Source organism: Chroicocephalus ridibundus, chromosome 26 (genome assembly GCF_963924245.1).
Source record: "Chroicocephalus ridibundus chromosome 26, bChrRid1.1, whole genome shotgun sequence".
In the NCBI taxonomy this organism is placed as follows: domain Eukaryota; kingdom Metazoa; phylum Chordata; class Aves; order Charadriiformes; family Laridae; genus Chroicocephalus; species Chroicocephalus ridibundus.
Window position 1 is genome coordinate 99,042 of NC_086309.1, and position 19,556 is coordinate 118,597.

At 53.3% G+C, this 19,556-nt stretch overlaps 1 protein-coding gene across 4 annotated transcripts; it reads right to left on the reverse strand.

Annotated features, from left to right (window-relative positions):
• Window positions 1–2,221: 2,221 nt before the first annotated feature.
• Window positions 2,222–19,310, reverse strand: ZC3H4 (zinc finger CCCH-type containing 4). 4 transcript variants are annotated; one of them, XM_063318477.1, is made up of 15 exons: window positions 18,937–19,055; window positions 13,058–13,290; window positions 10,526–10,745; window positions 9,822–9,932; window positions 9,420–9,642; window positions 8,663–8,808; window positions 8,453–8,564; window positions 8,211–8,356; window positions 7,755–7,868; window positions 7,422–7,533; window positions 6,969–7,078; window positions 6,491–6,849; window positions 5,900–6,264; window positions 5,498–5,749; window positions 2,222–5,063 (listed from the first exon to the last, which is right to left on the reverse strand). In XM_063318477.1, exons 2-15 carry the CDS (start codon window positions 13,093–13,095, stop codon window positions 3,664–3,666), a joined length of 3,708 nt encoding a protein of 1,235 aa, XP_063174547.1. In that variant the 5' UTR covers window positions 13,096–13,290; window positions 18,937–19,055; the 3' UTR covers window positions 2,222–3,663. The 4 variants fall into 4 exon arrangements, with proteins under 4 accessions (XP_063174547.1, XP_063174546.1, XP_063174544.1 ...); XM_063318476.1 differs by lacking the exon at window positions 18,937–19,055 and adding an exon at window positions 14,642–16,759; XM_063318474.1 differs by lacking the exon at window positions 13,058–13,290 and having other exon boundaries at window positions 18,937–19,310.
• Window positions 19,311–19,556: the final 246 nt, after the last annotated feature.

Below are 19,556 nucleotides of genomic sequence, written 5' to 3' on the forward strand. Positions count from 1 at the left end.
GGTGTCTTTAAGGAGGGGGGGGGCGGGGGCACGCGTGGGGTGGTGACACGAGTGGGGGGCAACGCTGTCACCATCCCCCCCCCCCCCCGCGTCCTCCCGGCTCCGGCTGCTCCAACCCGGCTTTAAAAGGCAAAAATATTCATCTCCGCCTTCCCCGGGGCGGGGGGGGGGGGAAATTTTCCTCCCTCCCCGCTTATCTCCGGCACCAGCTTGCGGGGGGGTGGCCTTAATTATCGGGGTGGGGGTGTGGGGGGGGTGTTAATTAACCCTTTCTCCCCCCTAATTAGCTCCCCCCCCCCTTTTTAATTAAGCAGGATTTCATCAGGGAGCTCCCCTGGTGCTGCTCAAGGGGCTGCCGAAGCAGCAAGTCCTCCAGCACCCCACCCCCGAGGAGCCCCCCCTCCGGGACCCCCCTATGGGTGGGGGGGACTCACCCCCCCCCCAGCACCCATAAGGAGTCGGTCCCTCCCCCCGCCCCCGTCCCTCCCCCCAGCACCCGCTGTACAGTATTTAACACACAGACACCCCCCTTATGTAAACTGCCCCCCCCGGAATAAAAACCTCACTACGCTCATGGGTGGGGCCCTAAAAAATTTGGGGGGGGGCACCCCCCACCCCCTCAGAATGTAGGGCCACCCCTGAAAAGTAGGGATTCGCCCCCAAAAAAGGGGGGGATTCACCCCCCAAAACGTGGCGTCCCCCCCCGGGTCCATATTTAGGCAGGAGGCGATGGCGGGGACACGGGGGGGGGGGCACGGGGGATGGGGGGGGGACACGGGGACATACACAAGTTGGGGGGGAACACGAGGGAGGAGGTCCCCGGGGGGACAACACGGGGGGGACATACGGGGCGGGGAGGGACACGGGGGGGGACACACACCACGGGGAGGGGACAGGAGGGGGTGACACGGGGGACACACACACGAGGGGGGGACACACAAAGGATGACACGGGGGGACACGAACAGGGGGGACATGAAGGAAGTACAGGGAGGGGACACACACGAGTGGGGGGGAAGGGGGCGACACATGGGGAGGGGACACACGGGGTGGGCCACAAAGGAGGGGGACACGAAGAGGGACGACGCGCGGGGGGGGGCGGGGGCACGAGTAGCGGGGGGGGAAAAGAACGGGGGGGGGATACGGGGGGTTGCCACGAAAGGGGGGGACACGCGTGAATGGGGGGGACACACAGGGAAGGGGGGACGACACGCCACCCCCCCCAACCCCCCCCCCCCGGCTCCGTGTCACCCCGTTCCCGCCCCCCCCCCGCCCCAGCTGGTTGTTTACAGCCGCCTCCAGCTGTTGGGAACAGCTGGGCAGGAAGCGCCCCCCCCCCCCCCCCCCCCCGCGCCGGGTCCCGGGGGGGGGAGAAGGGGGGAGGGAGGGGAATACGGGGGAGGGGGGGAGGGTGTGTATCCCACCCCCCCCCGCACCCCGCTGGGGGGGGGACCCTGGAACCCCTGGGTGCCCCCCTGGGAACCCCCTGCCCCATATGTGCTCCCCTAAACCCCAGAGTGCTTCCCCCAAAACCTACAGTGCCCCCCCAAACCCCATAGTGCCCCCCCAAATCCCATATGGGCCCCCCCAAACCCCATAGTGCCCCCCTAAAACCCACAGTGCCCCCCCAAACCCCATATGGGCCCCCCCAAACCCATAGTGCCCCCCCAAAACCCCATATGGGCCCCCCCAAACTCCATAGTGCCCCCCCCAAACCCCGTAGTGCCCCCCCAAAGCCCATATGGGCCCCCCCAAAACCCATAGTGCCCCCCCAAAACCCACAGTGCCCCACCAAACCCCATATGGGCCCCCCACAAACCCATAGTGCCGCCCCAAACCCCATAGTGCCCCCCCCAAAACCCCATACGGCCCCCCCCAAAACCCACAGTGCCCCCCCCAAAGCCCATATGGGCCCCCCCAAACCCCACAGATTGGCCCCAAACCCCCCCACCTGCACCCCCAAAAGCCACCAAACCCCAATCGCCCCCCAACCCCCCCAAATTCCCCCCCTAAAAGCCCCCAAACCCCACAGAATCCCCCCCCAAACCCCCCCAACTCCAAATTTTGGTGCAAAACCCCGACTCGGAAACAATTATTTACACATTTATTACAATCGTTTTTCTTCGAAACCCGCCCCCCCTCTCCCCCCCACCCTCCCCGCGGCGGGTGGAAAACACCCCCCCACCACCCCGCGCCCCCCCCCCGCACCCCCCCCCCCGCCCTGGCTTCGAGAGCTGGTTTTGGTGGTTTTGAAATCCTTATAAAAGAAAAAAAAATCCCAAAATAATTTTTACAAAAAGTTCTGGCTTTTGCCCTGAGGGGAAATGATTTCCTGGGGGCGCCGCGAAAAAAGCCAAAAAAACGGGCAATTTCTTGCTGAAAAAGAATAATTTTTAGGTTTTTTTTTTTGTTTTTAACGCTCTGGCTTAGAAAAAACGGGGGGTTTTGCCCCAAAAATGTGGCGGTGGGGTTGTTTTTGGTTTTTTCTTTGTTTTTGTTTTTTTTTTTTTTAGATTTTTAACTTAAATTTGTTAAATGACGTGGCATTTTTAACTTGGAAAATTTTTTTGAATTGAATTTCGTCATTTTGAATTTCCTCTTTTTTTTTTTTTTTTGTTGGTGCCATTTTTTAAATCCCGTTTGTCGCCGGGACGAACAAGACGGGAGAAAAAATCCCAAAAAAACCCCCCAAATCCCCAAGCGCCGAGAACCTTATTTTTGGGGCAAAAAAACCACCCCCCTTTCCCGTCCCAGGGGAATAATTTCATTTCAATAATACAAACTTTTTGTTCGGTTGGGTTTTTTTTCTTCTTTTTTCTTGGCTTTTTTTGCCGGGGGAGGGGGGCTGTAAATATTTCGTCACCTTCTCGGGGGGGGGGGATTCAAAGGCCCTGGTTTTGTTTCGAAAATCGCCAAGAAACGGCAGAAAAAAATATTTACTTCCCGTAATAATAATAATAATAATAATTAAAAAAAAAAAAAAACCAAAACACAAAAATAAAAGAAATGCAAAGAAAACCAGAAACGCCCCCTCCCCGTCAGTACAAAAGCGTTTTGTTTTTTTTTTTGGGGGGGGGGGGTGGGGGGGGATTTTGGTGGGTTTTTTCAGGGTTGCTCCCGTTTTAAAGCAGAATTTTAGAAAAAAAAGATTATAATACAAAGATTTTTTCGTTCATTCCGGTGTAAAAATGACCCCCCCCCCCCCCCAACCCCACTCTCGCCCCCCCCTGCCCCCAGCGGCTTTTTAAAGCGAAAATATAAAGAATCGCCGTCGGTTTTCTTCCCGGGAATCGGGTTGGAAATGCGGAGATTTAAGGATTTATCCCCCCCTCTCCCCCATTTCGATCCAGGGCGGGGGGGGCGGTTTGGGGGAAAAAAAGCACGAAATGAAGGAAAACGTTGTTACGGCCGAGGGTGGGGGGTGGGGGGGGTGTTGCCATTTTTTTCAACCGCGGGGTGGGAAACGCGGAATTCCGGCAGAAAGTGGGATTTATATACACCTGAAGCGAGCCTCAACGGAATTAAAAAGGCCAAAAACAACCCCGGAAAACAAAAAGGGAAAATCAATCAAATTCCCACCGCGAATAAATCAGGGATCGGTTTTCTCTTTTCGATGGGGTTTGGATGGGTGGGGTTTTTTTTTCGGAGGGGGGGGAACGACGTATTATTGGCAAAAAGGGGAAGCCGTGGGATCGAACCCCTTAAAGACGTCTTTAAGGGAAGCGGCGTCTTGCTGGTCGCTGTCTTGCGCCGGGCTATTCCCGGCGAAAGGGCTTCCCGTTCCCGATTTCCCGCTGGGTTTCACCAGGCCGTAAACCGGGGGGACTGGAAGGTTGTGGACCCCGGGTTGGGGGGCGGCTTCTTGGGCCGGGGGGGCGGCTTTGGGCCGCGGACGGTTGTAACTGTTGTACCTGTCCGTAGCCGATTCGGTTTTTTCCGAATCGGGTTGTTCCAAAGCCGAGCGGCGAACGAAAAGGGGTTCCTTGGGTTTTCCGCTGGTTTTACCGGATTCGGAAGGTTTTAGGGAAGAGCCGGCGGCTTCGGGAGGGGATTTGCCCCCCGAATTGGGAGTCCTGGGGTCGTACAAGCTGATGGCGCTGAGCACGCTGCTCTGCCCGCCGCCTTTGCTCAGCCGCGGGTCGTAGGGAGCGATGGCGGGGGCGGCATCGACGGATTCACCGGATTCGCGGGTTTTGGAAGCTCCCGTTTCCGGGTTTTTTTGCAATCTGGGATCGGCGGGGGTTTTCCGCTTGCGAGGGTCGCTGGGTTTGTCACCGGGGCTGGCGGTGGGGCCGCCGGCGGCGTTCACAGTCTTTAATATCCTGGAAAGAAGCTCGAAATCGGGAAGGCCGGCACCCGGCGAGGAAGCGGGATCCCCGGCGGCGCTTCCCCCTCTTTGCCGGGGGTCGGTGAGAGCCGCTTGGGGCCTGTTGAGACGTGGATCCAGGGGCGGAATGGTTTGAAGGGCGGCCGGAACGGGAATAAACTCTTGTTTTGGGATGGGGAGAGGAATTAGATCTTCCGGGCTCCACAGGATCATGCGGGAGAAGTTGGGTTTGTGGAGGACGACGTCTTTTTTGATGTGGCTGAACTGCTGGAGTTGGGAGCGAGGATCCCGCAGGGAATGGCCCGGGAGAGCATCCAAGGGGATGTTGAGGGGTTTATCCCGTAAAGCTCTTTCTCCTTCCTCTTCCTCGGGGAGTAAGGGGGGTTTGGGAACGCCGCCGACGCCGCTGGAATGAGGAATATCCGCTTTGGGGAGGGCGGAGGGAACGTGTCGTGCCAACCTGGGGTCGGTGGGGCCCGAATCGGCCGAGAGGGAAAGGTCGGAATTTCGGGAAAGCCGAGGATCCCGTAAACGCGGATCAGCGGGTCGTCCGCTGCTGCTTCCGGCTTGGGATTTTTGAAGGCGGGGGTCGGAGACGCCGGGGGGGGGCCCCATTTCGCCGTGGGTGGGTTGGGGGTGAGGGCGGCCCGAGCTTTGTTGCCGTAAGGTTTTCAATATGGAGGTGACGCTGCTTCCACCCTCGTCTTCGTCGCTGGAATACCAGTTCCCGGTGTCGCCTGGCAGGGAGGAGAGAAAAAAGGCGACAAAAAGCCGTTAAAAGCCGCGATGCTGAGGAGAAGGTCCCCAAAACGCAACACCTCAATTCCACGCCGCTCAAATTCCCAATTATCCCTCAGCCTCGGCCTCCCCGTCTCATTTTCGCCCCGCAAATGACCGGAGCATCCCTCCCTTCCTCTTCCTCCCGCCCCCGGCAGACTCCAGTTTGCCCAGAATTAAACGAGTATCCCCGTCTCCTTCACCTTCTTCCCAGTTTTTCAGCTCTTTTGATGCCGGGGGCTCTCTTCGAAGCACTCGGCACCCCTCGTTCCCTACAGAATTCCTCCCCGACACCCCCATTTCTCCCCTAGTTTTCGGAGCTCCCGCCTCCGGGTGGGGAGAAACAGAAGGAAATCGGAGTTTTGAAGGAAAACCGGCGCATTTTGCCACTTGCCTTCCTCGTTTTCGCGTTCCTGCTTGTTGCTCTCGGCTAATCTCCGGGCTCTCTCCTCTTCCTCTTGCTGTTTCTGCTGGATTCTCAAATAAAGCGCTCTTTGTGCCGAGGGCATGAAATCGGGGATGCTGCCGGGCGATTTGGTTAAGCCGGAGGGGCCTCCTTCGCACAAAGCGTCGGGATCCAAGGACGGATCGGGGAACATGTGCTCTCCCGCAGGCCCTTCCATATCCTCGTAACCACCGTAGTCTTCTACGAGGGAAAAAATAAACATGTTTTAAAAGAAAAACTTCTTTTTTTTACCCCCCTTCTCGGTCTGTTGTGCCTGGGAACAACCTCTCTCCAAGCCGGAGTGTCCGGCAAAGCACCCAAAGGTGATCCCGGCGGATCCTCAGGACATACCTGGGTCTCCCATCATGCCGTGATCCATCTCCAGACCTTCTTGGTGTGGGTAAAAATTATCGTAGAAACCTTGCGGCCCCGGGCCGGGCGGCATCATGCCGGAATGAGGGGAATCATCGGGTCCGTAGGGCATCATGGGGGGGCCGGGACCCATGGCGGGGCCGGGATTCATTCCCGGACCCATCGGCATGTCGGGATGCATGTCCGGATGCATATCGGGGTGCATGTCGGGGTGCATGTCTGGGTGCATGTCGGGATGTATGTCCGGGTGCATGTCGGGATGCATGTCGGGGTGCATGGGGCCGGGCATCGGTCCTGGGGGGCCTCCGGGCCCGGGGAACCTGGGCGGGGGCGGCCCTGGGTGCCTGAAAGAGAAAATAAGAAAGGAAAAAATGGCTTGAATGCACATTTTCCGCTGCTGGAGGACACGCTGCTGGAGGGATGGGCCCGATTCTGGAGGGACGGACAAACTTCCGGAGGGAGGCACCCAGCGTCCGACCCCGCGTCGCACCCAAAAACGCCTTTTTACGCCCATCGTTAGCGGCGGCAGCGGCGCCGGGGCAGAGCTCCTCCTTGCGAGACGGCACCCACCTGACGCCCAGTTTCTCCGCCAGCTGCCCCGTGGGCCGGACGACGATCTCGAACAAGGAGGGGATTTTCTTGTACATATCCTGCTGTTGCTGCAACTGCTGCGGGGACAGCGGCTCGTGCATCGGCGGCGGCATTTGCGGCCCCGGGGGTGGAAGAGGCGGCGGCGGAGGAGGAGGCGGCCCCCCCGGCATGGGTCTCCCGTTGGGAGAGGTGGGAGCCGGAGGACCGGGAGGACGAGGGGGAGTGGGGAGCAAACCCACCCCAGGGGGTGGTTTGGGGAGAGGGTTGATGCCTTGTTTTTTAAGCTCTTCGACTTCTTTCTCATCCTCGGCGCCCGCTTCCGCGTCATCTGCCAGCATCTGAGAAGACAGAGGAGGCAAAGTTGATCCAAGCGGCGCAAAAGCCTTTCCGCCCACGGGATTTGACTTCCAGGGCAGGAAAACGGGGAGGGGGAAGCGGCGGTAAGGCTTCGCTTTACCTTGTCCAGAAGCTCCCGCGTCTCCTCCGTCAGCGGATCGTGAGAAAACATGCAGTCGTCCCCGTTGATGCAGTTGCCCGTGGTATGGAAGAGCTTGCACGGGAAATCCCGTGGCATTTATTAAGGAGAATAAACCCAAGAGGGAGTTGTTCCAACAGCCGGAGGGGTTACAAGACACTTTTCACTTCCAAATGTGGCGGATTTGTGCTGGCATGACACCGATATTAAACTACCGTCGCCGGAAATGCCACATTTTACCTTTCTGCCGTGTTTTTCTGTAGGTGCAACAGCCCCGAACCTCCTTTCTTTAAGAGAAAAAGTGAGGATAAGAAGGAACAGGGAGCGCTGCCTGTCAGAAAGCGCCTTTTTTCCCCCCCCCGACCCCGCCACACGCAGAGAAACGAGACCGATTTAAGGCCGGCTTAAGGAAAAAGCGGAAAACCCAAAGGATATCGTGCATGTACGGGCAGTTTTCAGCCCTGGCGCAGTAGCCGGTGATGTAGAACTTGCAGAGCTCTCGTTTCTTTGGTAGTTCAATGTCGTGACTGAAATTGCAGTGGTCGCCCTGTCGCGGAGACGAGACGACAGCGCGTTAAGCGGCAGAAGCGCCGCCGTGTTTGCCAGCACCAAAGAGGGATGGGGAGACGCGGCTGCTTCCCAAAACACCCTTTGTAGGCACCAACCCCTCCCCCAAAATGGGTTTAAAACCTGGACTTTACGCTTCGGTGCCGGTTCCGCGTGTGTATGAAGAGATTTTATATAAATATTCTTGAATTGTTCCCTTACCCAGGTACATCGGCCTTCCACGAAGTATTTGCAGATCACTTTCCCTTTCTTATCCGACTGCTGGTGGGGTTTGTCATGGTCGTTCCGCCGGTAATTCCCACCGCCTCCTCCATCCTATGGGAAGCACGTGGCGTTAAGTTGACAAAGAATTTGAAAATACAAAGTGAGAGAAATTAAAACTTCCCGGGCAGCCACCCGGGAGAGGAGAAACCACCGGGATTTGGGATGAAAAAGGGAGGAAAAGCGAGCGGCAGGCTGCTGAGCAAGGCTTGAGGAACCTGTCAGAGGAGCAGAACCCAAAACATGCAATTTTTGTGGATTCGGGGGAAGCTCCGTTTGTTTTTTTCGCTCCTGCCAAGGTTTTCTTCAAAGCCTGAGTGGATTTAAGAGGGGGAGGGGGGACAAAGGGGGCACCCGGCGCTGTATCGAGCTGTCAGAAAACAAAGAGCTGCTCACTCCCATGTCCTCGTCGTAGTAATCGTCGTCGTCGTTCATTCCGCCCCCTTTCCCCATTCCGCTTCTGTTGCCACCTCTGCCTCGTCCTCTGCCCATGCCTTTATTTCCTCTTCCTCTGGGGCCGCGACCGCGTCCTCGATTTAAACCTGGAATAAAAACATCCCCCCCGCTGCCTCGTTTGGAAGTTCTTCCGTAAAAGGGGTGAGAGAACGGGAACGCGGGGAGCTCGTTATCCCCCTCACCCCGGCCCCGATTCTCCTTGCTCCGGCGGTACTGGTTCAGCTCCTTCGAGTAGTCGTCGTACTCGTCCTCGCCGAGGGGCTCCTCGTTATCACAGTACTGCAAACGAGAGCCCTGCCGTTAATGAGCGGGGAGGAAGCGCAGCCTCCGACAGGGTGAAAACGGAGCTTCTCTCGCCTCCCCGGGCAGCGGGTGGGAGACTCGGCACTTACTTCCATCTCTTCCTCATACATTTCCTCCTCTTCCTCGGGGTGGTCGCCCCTGCCTCGCCCGCGGTTCCCTCGGCCCATGCCTCGGCCTCCTCTCATCCCTCCTCTTCCTCCTCGGCCTCGGTACCCTCTGCCTCGGCCGCGGCCACCTGGTGAAGGAAGGGGACGGGCTCAGCTTTCTGCCGCGTTTCACCTCTCGGGTGCGTTAAAAACAGCACAAAAATAATCCCGGCAAGGAAAAAGAAATAATAACCTTCCACTATGGGATCAGCAGCACCTTAAAAACTTGTTTCTAAGTGAATCAGGTTCTAATAGTCTAAAAAAAAGGATTTTTAAGAAGGCAAATGATAGTATTTTTAAAAAAAAAACCACCCAATGCTGTGTGGCCATGTCACGGCTGCGGTATGTCGGACTGGTAACGTCCATCTGCGTACTCCAGATGCGATACCCAGACTCATCTTATTGATGAAATTCATTTCCCTTTCAAATAAAGCTTTTATTTTATCCATTTTCGACCCCTTACCTGCTTTTACAACAACCTTCGCTAGCGAGAACAACGCTTATTTAAAACGTTGAATTATCCACAGGGATCTGAACTTTCCCCTCAGAGCAGAGAAGAGGAAAAAAGCACTTTTCCCCCATCACAAACCAACACCTCCACGGAGCTTCCTGCAACGCGCCGGGCCTTATTTGGCCACAGATCAGCTAAACGAGCTGCAGGTAACGAGATACAGGGAAAAAAAACTGGAATATTTAGTACCTCGCCCCCGGTGGGAGCCTTCCTTGGCTCTCCGGTATTGATTCAGCTCTTTGGCAAAGTCGTCGTAATCTTCCTTGCCCATATCTTCGTCTTCCTCCGCCTCGTACTGGCCGTACTCCTCGTTCTCGTAGTCCTCGTACATGCCGTAATTCTTGCTTTCCATTTTGGAGTAGCTCTTCTTCGGCATGGGAGCGCCGTGAGAGGAGGGATACTGCTGGTGGGACTTTGGGAAAGGCAGAGAGGAAGAAAAGGACGGCATCAAGCTTAGCATCACGATTTAATTTTGAAACAAAATCATTCAAAATCCCCAAGCGGGTGAAAAATAAATGGGCTCAAGGCCCAATGCCAAAGCGCGCGGCCTGTAGACGGAGCCACCTGCGCCGGCAGCAGCTCTGAACTTACGGAAGAGTAGGGAGGGCTGTATTCCCGGTATTTTCGGTGTCCTTTTTCCCCAGGACTGAAGTCCGAATCCTCGCTGTAATCAGAGAAGTCATCGCTGGAAGAAGCGTGGCGCTGGCAAGGCAAGGAAAACAGCCGGTGTCATTTTATTACAGGCCAGCTCCGACTCGAACACAACCCAACTCAGTTGCCCTTTGTCTTTTGGGGTGGTTTTTTGGAAAGAAATTCAATTTTTGCTTAACAAAATTATCAGTGAATTGCAAAGTGGGGAGCCCGTTAGCAGCTTATTTAACTGGTCTCTAATGAAGACAAAGAAAATACATCTTCCGTGCTGTAGAAACTCCTGGAATTTAGGTAACAAACATCCTCGATTTGGCAAATCCACAGCCTGCAATCCCCTTTGAGGTCCGAACGCTCACACAAAGGAATTCCCTAAATAAAAACCCTGTTTTCTTCCCATTCTGCCTCTTCAAACGGACAAAAGCATCGGAGCATTTCCATCCCGGCCGCAGACCTCGGTGCCCCGCTGCTGCGCGGGGTCCTCAGAGGAGGAAGACGTTAAGGAGCTGAACCCCAAAAACCCCTGCCAGTGCTCCTACCTTGCAATTATCCTGAGGGGAAGAGCCTCAGACTCCCCGGAATAACGTTAGAGGAGGAATTAATTCCCCGGAGACACCCGATGGCAAAGCAAGCAGCGCCTGGCTCACCTTGTGTTTGGATTTCCTTTTCTTCTTGGATCTCCTCTTCTCTTTCTCTCTCTCTTTCCGACGCTTGCGCTTCATCCGTCGATGGGTTTTCTCCTCATCGGAATCGCTGTGATGCTTCTCCCCTTTCTCCTTCCGACCTCTTTCGCGCGATTCCGAGGGATCCTGCGCCTCCTCCCCTCCATCGTCCTCCAGCTCCCCTTCTTCCAGTTCTCCATCCTCCCTGTAAAAAGCGGACGGGCGCGTTTAATTCCCCTTATTCATAAAAAAAAAGGAAAATAAAACTTTCTCGCTCTGCTCACCAGCCAGGCACTTGGCTCCCAAAGTGCTGAATAATTCCTAGTTATCGGGGTTTTAAAAATCTGACCGCAAATATTGATTCGACAGAATCATCTCCGCTCAGCCCGGAGTTAAAACACGGCGAAGAAACGTCTCGCAAACAAAGCGAAGCCACAACATTACGGCACTCGACTTTCGCATGAAATTACAGCAAATTAACTCCCAATAACGGAAATGAGTGATTTAATAAAGCGCTCGGCCCACTCCAGGAACCGAAACTGGTGTTTTAATAAAACAATCTGTCCTCTAGAAGACGACAATAAGCAGATATCACTTTGGTTTGCCCAATCTAGAGACGCGTGCCCAGTTATTCCCGCTTTCTCCTGCTACTGTTCCCCCACGACTGTCGTTAGTGGAGGCGATAAAACAAATCCAAACTTCCTCCAGCAGCTTCCCCAAGCCCCGCTCCATTAAACCCAATTAGAAATCCCTCAGATCCGGGGTAGGAGAAACCTCTTCCAGCCTCGTAACGCGTTAGAGGTGGAACACGGCACGACTTTAACCGGCTCCTTTGCCTTTTCCCTCTCTCCGCAAACAGGTCGTCGCTGCAGGATTTAAAACACGAGCAGGGTCTTTTCACTTAAATTATAATTAAAACCATAAACGATGGCTTGTTTATGTACGTCACCGGCATTCACAAACAATTTAGGAGCGTGTAGGACGTGGATCTTTGACCTGCATCCCTCCAATTGGGGTATTTTTTAGGCTATTTGGCTTTTTTTGGCTACAGTAAATCCCACCATAATGGGAAGGGCCGCTCTCAGCAAGCTCTGGAAGCTGAAAAGGGGTTTAGGAACAGCAAAAATTGTGCTGCGTGAACAAGTCGGCCTGTCCCGTTAAAAAAAAAAAAACAAACATAAAAAATTATTTCCCCAAACACGTACAAAAAACATCCGCGAGAGCAAAGGGGGCGCCCGGTTCGACTCCGACGCGAAGTTCCCTCTTGTTTTCACTCGCGTTTGCACCATCTTAATAACAGCCCCGCTCTAAAATCAACTATTCCTCATGAAGCTCATAAACCCGACGCGTAATTCCTCGCCGTACGCACAACTTTTAAAGGCCAATATCAGCAGAAATTAGTTTTTGCAGCGAAAAGGCGGCACCTTTTTGGGTGTTTGTGTCCGGCAAGATCAGGCCAGGAACAAGAAAAACTCAAAGCCAAGTAGAAAAACGGAAATAAAACAAGGTTATGGAAAGGAATGGAAACACCTGCGTATTTAAATATTGAACGAAAAGTCCTGTCAAAAGCCCTGAAGGGACAGATTCACCATGAAATGGATTTCAAACTCAAAACGACCCAGCGAAACACCAAGCTCAGCATGGGGGTAGGAAACCATGAGCCAAAAACAATTTATCGCTCAAAAGAAATGCAATAAACGCCCTCACGTTGCGTTCGTTTTTTTTTTTTGGCAAAAAACCCAGCTATTCCCTCTGGTATATTCCTTCGGAATCAGCCTCATTTACCCTTTTCTCAGGAGTCCTCACTGGCTGGGGACGGCGACCGCTCCCCAACGCCTTCCAAGAGGGACAAAACACCTTAATTACAATTTTAGTTACCCTCTGCAGGTGCTTTTACCCTTGCCCGGAGTTGCTCTGGTGCAATATCAAGCTTTAGAGGAGACCGTAGGCCCCCCCGAACAACAATCGCGTCTCGGAATTCACAGCGGTTACAGAAACGAAGACCAAAAAAAGCTCCCAAGAACAAATTTTGTGGCCGCCGCAACGGTTATCTGCAAAATAACCAAGAGCTGGGACGACGCCGAACCGTCAAAACGATCGCTGAGCTGCTTAGCAGATGAATATTAATTATTTAATCAACACGCATGCCTCATAAAGGAGGGAGGTCTGAAAAATCGTGTTTATACAGATGCTCAGACACCAAGCGACATCTAAAGATGGGCAATATCATCTCTCCTGATGGGTTTTAACTCTGGTTTTGCCCAACTTGTGTCATTTTGGGCCAGAAATGATACAGCGACCTCTCAGAGAGGCTGGGAAAAGTTTTCGGCAAGTATTATCCAAGCGACGAATTCGCCCGATGGTTTTAAAGGCAAAAAATCGGGAATAATTTGGAATACGGCAAGCGGGAAGGATGTCTGAAAGCAACCGAGCGATACCCAAGGCGGGTCGGAAACAAAATTTAAGCGATTATAAGTGAATTTGTGAGGTTTTTTTTTGGGGGGGGAACGGGCTCACCGTGGAGAGTCGCTGCGGGGAGGCGGCGAAGAAGCCATGGCTGTTAAGCGATTATCGGTATCGCAGCAAACACCGAGCTGGGGGAAGGGGGGGAAATTCTTCCCTGAATCCCTGGGTTTTCCTATCGCTCCGTCCCGCCCGAGCTAGAGGGGACGGCGGCCGGCGCAGTGCGGTTCCGAGCGGCGTGTGAGACAGCGCCACGGCAACGACGGAACCCGGGACGATGACAACGCCTGGAAAACAGGAAAAAAAAAAAAAAAAAGCCCTTTCCATCATTATCCCGCCATCCCCAGAGCTTCGCCGGGGGGCAAAAATCACAGGAATGACCCTAGCGGGAGAAAATTCAGGGTTTTTTTAGCCACCGGGGAGCGGCGGCAGAATTAAAATATTACCTTAAAATAAATAATGTCACTTTATGCAGCCAAAGCTTTGTTAAAATTGGAAACGAGCGCTAACGAAGTGACAAATGAGCGGCCTAAAGGGTGGATTTATAGTAATTTATAGCCAATATACCCTCCTAACCCTATTAAAGATATTACTGCTCCTTCCTCGCTACACCTGGAAGAAACCCCAGCGAAAATAAACCTCTCGGCTCCCATCCTTGGAAAAACACAATTTTTTTTTTTACTACTTCTAAGAAAAGAAAGAGCTTTGTGCGCTTGATATACGTTGGAGTAACTTCCAGACAATCCCCCTATAAAAAAAAAAAGACTATTTAATAGGAAAAAACCTTTTCGACGGCGGGTTTTTTTTTTTTTACACAAGGGGTGCAGCTGAGCGTGAAATCGCTGGTTTTGCCGGAGCCGCTCCGCGGCCGCCGGGTTCATGTACGAAGGTAGAATCGGGTTTAACTTTGAGGAACGCACAAAAGAAAAAATTAAATTAGAAATACAAGGAAAGGGGTGAAAACGCCTTTTTTTGGGTTGTTTTTCAGAGCGATGCAGCGGGGAGGGTTTGAAAATCAATCCGCGAATGCTCTGCAAGTCCCGATCTGCAGATCTGCGTGATTTAAACTCCCAAAAAGCAAATGTTTGCGTCTAATTTTCCCGGATTTTAAGCAATTTTAAACTTGACGGGGATCTGAGTTGGGCACAAACGGGGGATCTTGAGGATAAACACCTCCTGCCTCAAGCTGAGCAACCAAGAGAGGTTCAAGGTGATTTTTAACGATCTGATATATTTGACGGTGTGTTCTATGGCGGGGGGGGAATGATCAGACGGCGAATTAAAAAAGTAAACTCAATAAAACCAAGTAAAAACCCTAAATTCACCATAAACCGACTGCTAAGCTTGAGGGGCAGTGGGGGTTTTTTTTGGCAAAGGCGGAAAATCCCGGCTAAAAGCGACTTTTCACCACCAATTTCAGAGCAGGGTTTAAAACCAGGGCCCTTCCCATGTAGAAAAAGGCCCTGCTTTTAAGCGGAATTTAGGTCTTTTTAGGCCAAACGTGTAGTTTTTCCTCACTTTCTGCATTTCAAGGTTTTTCTAGTGAAAATATGCCTTGCAGAGTGACCTCTAAAGAGTATTAACCGCACTTTTTTAAGGCTTCAGCGGAAGTTTAAAGATCCGACCCCAGCATCACACCTGCACTGGTGCAAATGAATTCCGCCAAATCTCCCATTCTTTTCCCCCAAAACGTGGATTCTTCCAGAATAATCCCAAAGGAACGAGGCTCTCCGCTGGGGCGGCCGCCTCCTATTTTATTCCGAGTGGAAACGGCGGGGAAATACATCAATCAAGGAATAAAAGAAGCGGCGCTTTGAAGGCAGCGGGGGCCGCGCCGCCTCATTCAAACTGCGCGGGCCGGGGCAGGAGTCATTAAAATTTATCAGCTTTTTCCTATTTTCTGTATAGTTGGGGTTCGGGTGTTAGGTTTTTTTTTTAATTATGGTAACAAATATGTTGTACTAATTTATAAAGGGCTTGGAGAGAGATCTCTTCAGCCTGGCTGTAATCAGGGCAAATCCTCCTCCTGACACCCCCAAAATTCACGTTTTTAAGCGCTATTTCTACTAAGGGAAACTTCCGGGCGCTATTTGGGCCAAATTCAAGATTTTTTGAGGACTCGGCTGCTAATTCCGAACCTTCTCCTCTGTTCCCAGGTTCCTGTTATCCGTATCCTTCAGTGAAATCCTAACGTCCTCGCTGCCGCGGCACGGCTGATGCCACAGCAACGGGATACGGCCTGGAAATAATAACGATACAAAAAAGAGAAACACCAGGGTTTGGGATTTGCTTTGGCCTTTCCTTTAACCCGGGACAACAAAGCCTCGCTCGACCCAAGGAGCTTCAGCAGAACAATTACGCCCTTAGGAAAAAAAAAACCCAAAACAACCAATCATCCCTGTAAAAGAAAAAAATAATTCTGATTTTTCCAGGGAGCTGCTCACGGTACCGACGTTAAAGGGGTGTTTGCACCACTAAAAAGGTAATTTCTTGCAAATCGTGAGCGCTAAAAGGAGGTTGAGCCCAATTAAAAACGGGTCAAGGGGAGCAAGGCACGAGGAAAAGCCCCAGACGAGCAGTTTTGAGTCTTACTGCTAATATTTTACTCTTTCTCTAAAAAAAAAAAAATCCCACTCGCTTGATGGAACCAGCCGACAACTCCTGAAACTTGGCTTTACAAGCCCCGAGAGCTCCTGACATTTCGAACAATTCCTGGTTCTTCCCTCCCTCAAAAGGGGGGAAAATTCACCCAAAGTTTTCCAGCGGCCTCTTTTCTTTCTTTTCCACATCTTCCCTTTCCAATTCCTCTTGATAACGGATATAAAAAAAACGCCCTTAGTAGCCATCAAAAAAAACAGTTTGGATTTTTCCGGATCAAGACGGGGAAGTATAAAGCTCAACACATTACATACGTTTAGTAAAATAACCCAACAAAGTTATTAATTGAATATATTAGCCGGGGGGGAAATGGATGCTCTGAGGTCCTGCTCTCCCTGAACCAACACCATTCCAGCCAGACCAGTAACATTTTCAAGCCCCGATGGTGGATCTCTGATGGAAAAGGGGGAAAAAAAATAATATCCCGGTTTTACGATGGTGTGGCAAATTTAAGCCACGGAAGGCGCAGGGACCGTAAAGGTCCTGTCACAAACATTTAAAAACAGCGACAAAAAGGCATAAAAGACATCACTGGATCCCGTTGTATGTGAAAAGCCCTTTCTGGAATGCAATTAAATCTCTAACGAAAAGCCCTCTAATTGTCTAGAACAAGTGCTTGCGTTATTTTACAGTTTAAGCAGATGTATACACCTTTTTCTTTTCTTTTTTTTTTTTGAGGGAAGAAGGACAAGAGGGGAAACAAACCACGATTTCACACAACTGTTATCGGCGTGCTTAGAGGAAACACTGGGGTTTTGGGTTGGTTTTTTTTTTTTCCACCTGAGAACAATGTAAACTGGGTGAAAAGGGGCAAAAAGTGTGCGGTTTTGGCCTCCAGGAAAAAAAAAAACAACAAACAAACCAAAAAAACTAAGACAAGAAATTAAATTAATTGGCCAGGGAAAGGGGTGGGGGGAAATACCCAACACTGTGCGTGGTGTTCTGACTTCGGACTTGGATGGTGTGAAGTAGCGTGAGGAACAAGCTCGAGCTTTTTCGTTAAGGCACCTGACGGACAAAGGAAAAGAAAGGGGAGAAGCGAGGCCGCTAACGAGCTTTGTTACAAACTGGGTGCTTGCACTGTACTTTTCATTTCGCTAGTTATCCGACACGAGGCTGTACATGGGGATGGGGGGGGGGGGGGGGGAAATGTGTGATGACGTTTGGGAAACGGTGCTTTCTTTGCCACCTTTTTTTTTTTTCTTCTCTTTTTGACACACTTTGGAGTGGTTTAACCAAACTTTTTTAACTTTTTTTTTTTTTTTCTGCTTTACAGGCAGACCCACACCCAGGGGCAGCCGCTTTCCACTCAACGCAATGGAATGAGGATGGAGGTTGCAGACAAAGAAATGGATCCGCATCCTACGCCTAGACAGGCAGAGTGTTTCACCTCGGTGCTACTTCACCTGGGAACGTCACAACAGACATATCTGGAAGTAAACTGTGTGCTTTTGTGACTTTTTTCTTTTTTTTTTTTTCTTTTTAACCATTCACAGCAGCGGGGGCATTACAAAAGGGGAGAATTCTGCTTGGTTTGTACACACACGGTATCGAATCACTGCTTACGCCAAACGTAACCCCCCGCAGACGATCTCGGGACTTATTTGGTGGCGGGGAAGGGGGCGGGGGGGGTGGGGGGGGAAGGCAGGAAAAAGGTTTAATTTAATTATTCAATAAAAGAGCTTACTTACCAACCCAACCCTGCATCACACGGAAAACAAACCTCCTCAGAGACAAAGGCTAATGCGGAAAAGCAGCTCCCTGCGCTGCTCACCTGCCCTCCAGGGGAAGGCAGCAAACCTCCCTCTTTTTGCTCTTTTTTTTTTTTTTTTTTTTTCTTTTCCCCCAAATATACATGCTTAAGCTGCTTATTTTTACTGGTACTTTCTGGCTATATGGTTTCCACTAACAAAAAAAAAAAAAAAAAAAGTGCTACTAAAGGAAACGGCTAAAGTTATGTTTTTTTTTTTTTTTTTTGGGGGGGGGAGGAGGTGCTTTACATACATCTCAGGAAAGAGAAGTTCCTGGGGGAGATTATATATATTTTTGAAACTTCTTAATACCTGGGAGCCCTTCTCTATCAAGGAGCGGGGGGTGATGGAGGCTCTCGCACCCCAACACCCCCCCACCCTGCACCCCTAACCCTCCCTACCTTCCTGCCCCCCCCCCCCCCCCGTTTGCAGCCAAGGAATTATTTTTTAAGAAGCGGCAGGAAGACAAAAGGGGACCTTAATGAGGCCAGCACTGCCCAGGAGAAAGAACGTCATTAAAGACCTCATTAAGGACCCCCCTCAAAAAAAAACCCCAAACAGCTAGGAAACACCCCCCCAAAGCAGCTAGGAGCCCCCCAAGAGCTAGAAACCCCCCAAAAGCACTAGGACCCCCCCCCAAAAGAACCAGGAGCCCCCACCGCTCTCCCTGGCCTCCTCCAGACCCTCTTTCCTATCAGAATTCCCCCCCCAAAACCCTCCTCAAGCAGCTAACAGCCCCCTTAGGAAACTAGGAGCCGCCTCACCCCTCTCCCTGGCCTCCTCTAGACCCTCTTCCCCTCTCATAACACCCCCTCAAGAAACTAGGAGCCCCCCCTAAAGAACTAGTAGCCCCCTCGAGAAGCTAGGAGCCCCCTCACCCCTCTCCCTGGCCTCCTCCAGACCCTCTTTCCTCTCAGAATTCCCCCCCCCCCCCCAAAAAAAAAAAGCTAGGAACCCCCTCACCCCTCTCCCTGGCCTCTTCTAACCTTCTTTCCTCTCATAATACCCCCCGCAAAGAACTAGGAGTCCGTCCCCCCCCCCTCCCGGCCTCCTCCAGACCCTTTTTCCTCTCAGAATTCCTCCCCCAAATCCCCCTTTTTTCCTGGTACCCTAGGCCCTGCGCTGCCCTCAAGGCCCGGCCCTACGCAGGCCGCGGCCCCCTCCTCCTCCTCCTCCCTCGGCCTCCTGCTCTACCCAGGGACCCCCCCCCCCCCAAATCTCCCCCGCTGTCCCTGCCTCTCTCCCCGCTTCCTCCTTCCTCCTCCTCACAGACGCCCCCCCACCTCCTCAGGGCCCCGCTTCCACCGCCCCCCCCCCCCCCCCCCCGCCAAAGCCAGGCCTACCCCCCCTGCCCGCCTCAGGCCTGCCTCCCCCCCGGCCCCCCCCGCCACCACCGGTCGCCCCGCGTCCCCCCCCGTCCCCCTCCCCGTTCCCCCCCCACCCCCCTCCCCAAACCTGGTCCGGCGAGCCGGACAGACACAGACAGACAGACAGAGAGGCTCTCGGGAGAGGCGGTTACTGGACCTTTCGTCCGGGCCGTGGTGGTGTTGGAGCGGCGGCGGCGGCCGGGGGAGGCTGCAGCTGCCGCTGTCGTGGTGGTGGCAGGACGGAGAAGGGGGGGTGGAGTGCGGGCTGGGGGGGGAAGCGGCGGCGGCGGGGGGGACACTCGGGCTCTCCACGGCCATGGGGCAAAGGGCGGGTGAGGGGGGACGAACAGGGAGGGGAGGGGGGTGGCACAGTCACTGTACAGCGCGGGGGTCGGCTCCGGCACGGCCCGGCCCGGCCCGGCTTTATCCGCCCGCCCGCCTCCGCGCTCCACGGGCAGGCACACAAAATGGCGCCCGCCGGCACGCAGCCGCGCCGAGACAGCGCCCCGCACGGCGCCGGAGACGCCCGAACGGCGACGGAAATGCCCGAGCGATGTCGGAAATACACGAACGATGGCGGAAACACCCGAGCGCCCCCCCCAATTCCCAGCCGGAGATTGCCGAAGGTGACCGGCAGATGGCGGGAAGGCCCGAAAAGTGCCGAGGGGCTGAGGCGAGGACGAGCCCACTTTGGGGGGGGGGAGGGGGGGAAGCTGTGCCACTGAGAGGTCCCCACGCCGGGCCACGCAGCCTCACGCCCCCGTGAGGGGACGAAAC

Bases quoted from the DNA above. Each gene is read 5' to 3' on its own strand.
- ZC3H4 (XM_063318474.1), bottom strand. From the start codon at position 19,097: ATGGCCGTGGAGAGCCCGAGTGTCCCCCCCGCCGCCGCCGCTTCCCCC. The intron at 9,643-9,821 runs GTAAGTTCAGAG...CCTTTCCCAAAG, and splicing joins ACAGCCCTCCCTACTCTTCC to TCCCACCAGCAGTATCCCTC. The intron at 6,850-6,968 runs GTAAAGCGAAGC...CTGTCTTCTCAG, and splicing joins CGCGGGAGCTTCTGGACAAG to ATGCTGGCAGATGACGCGGA.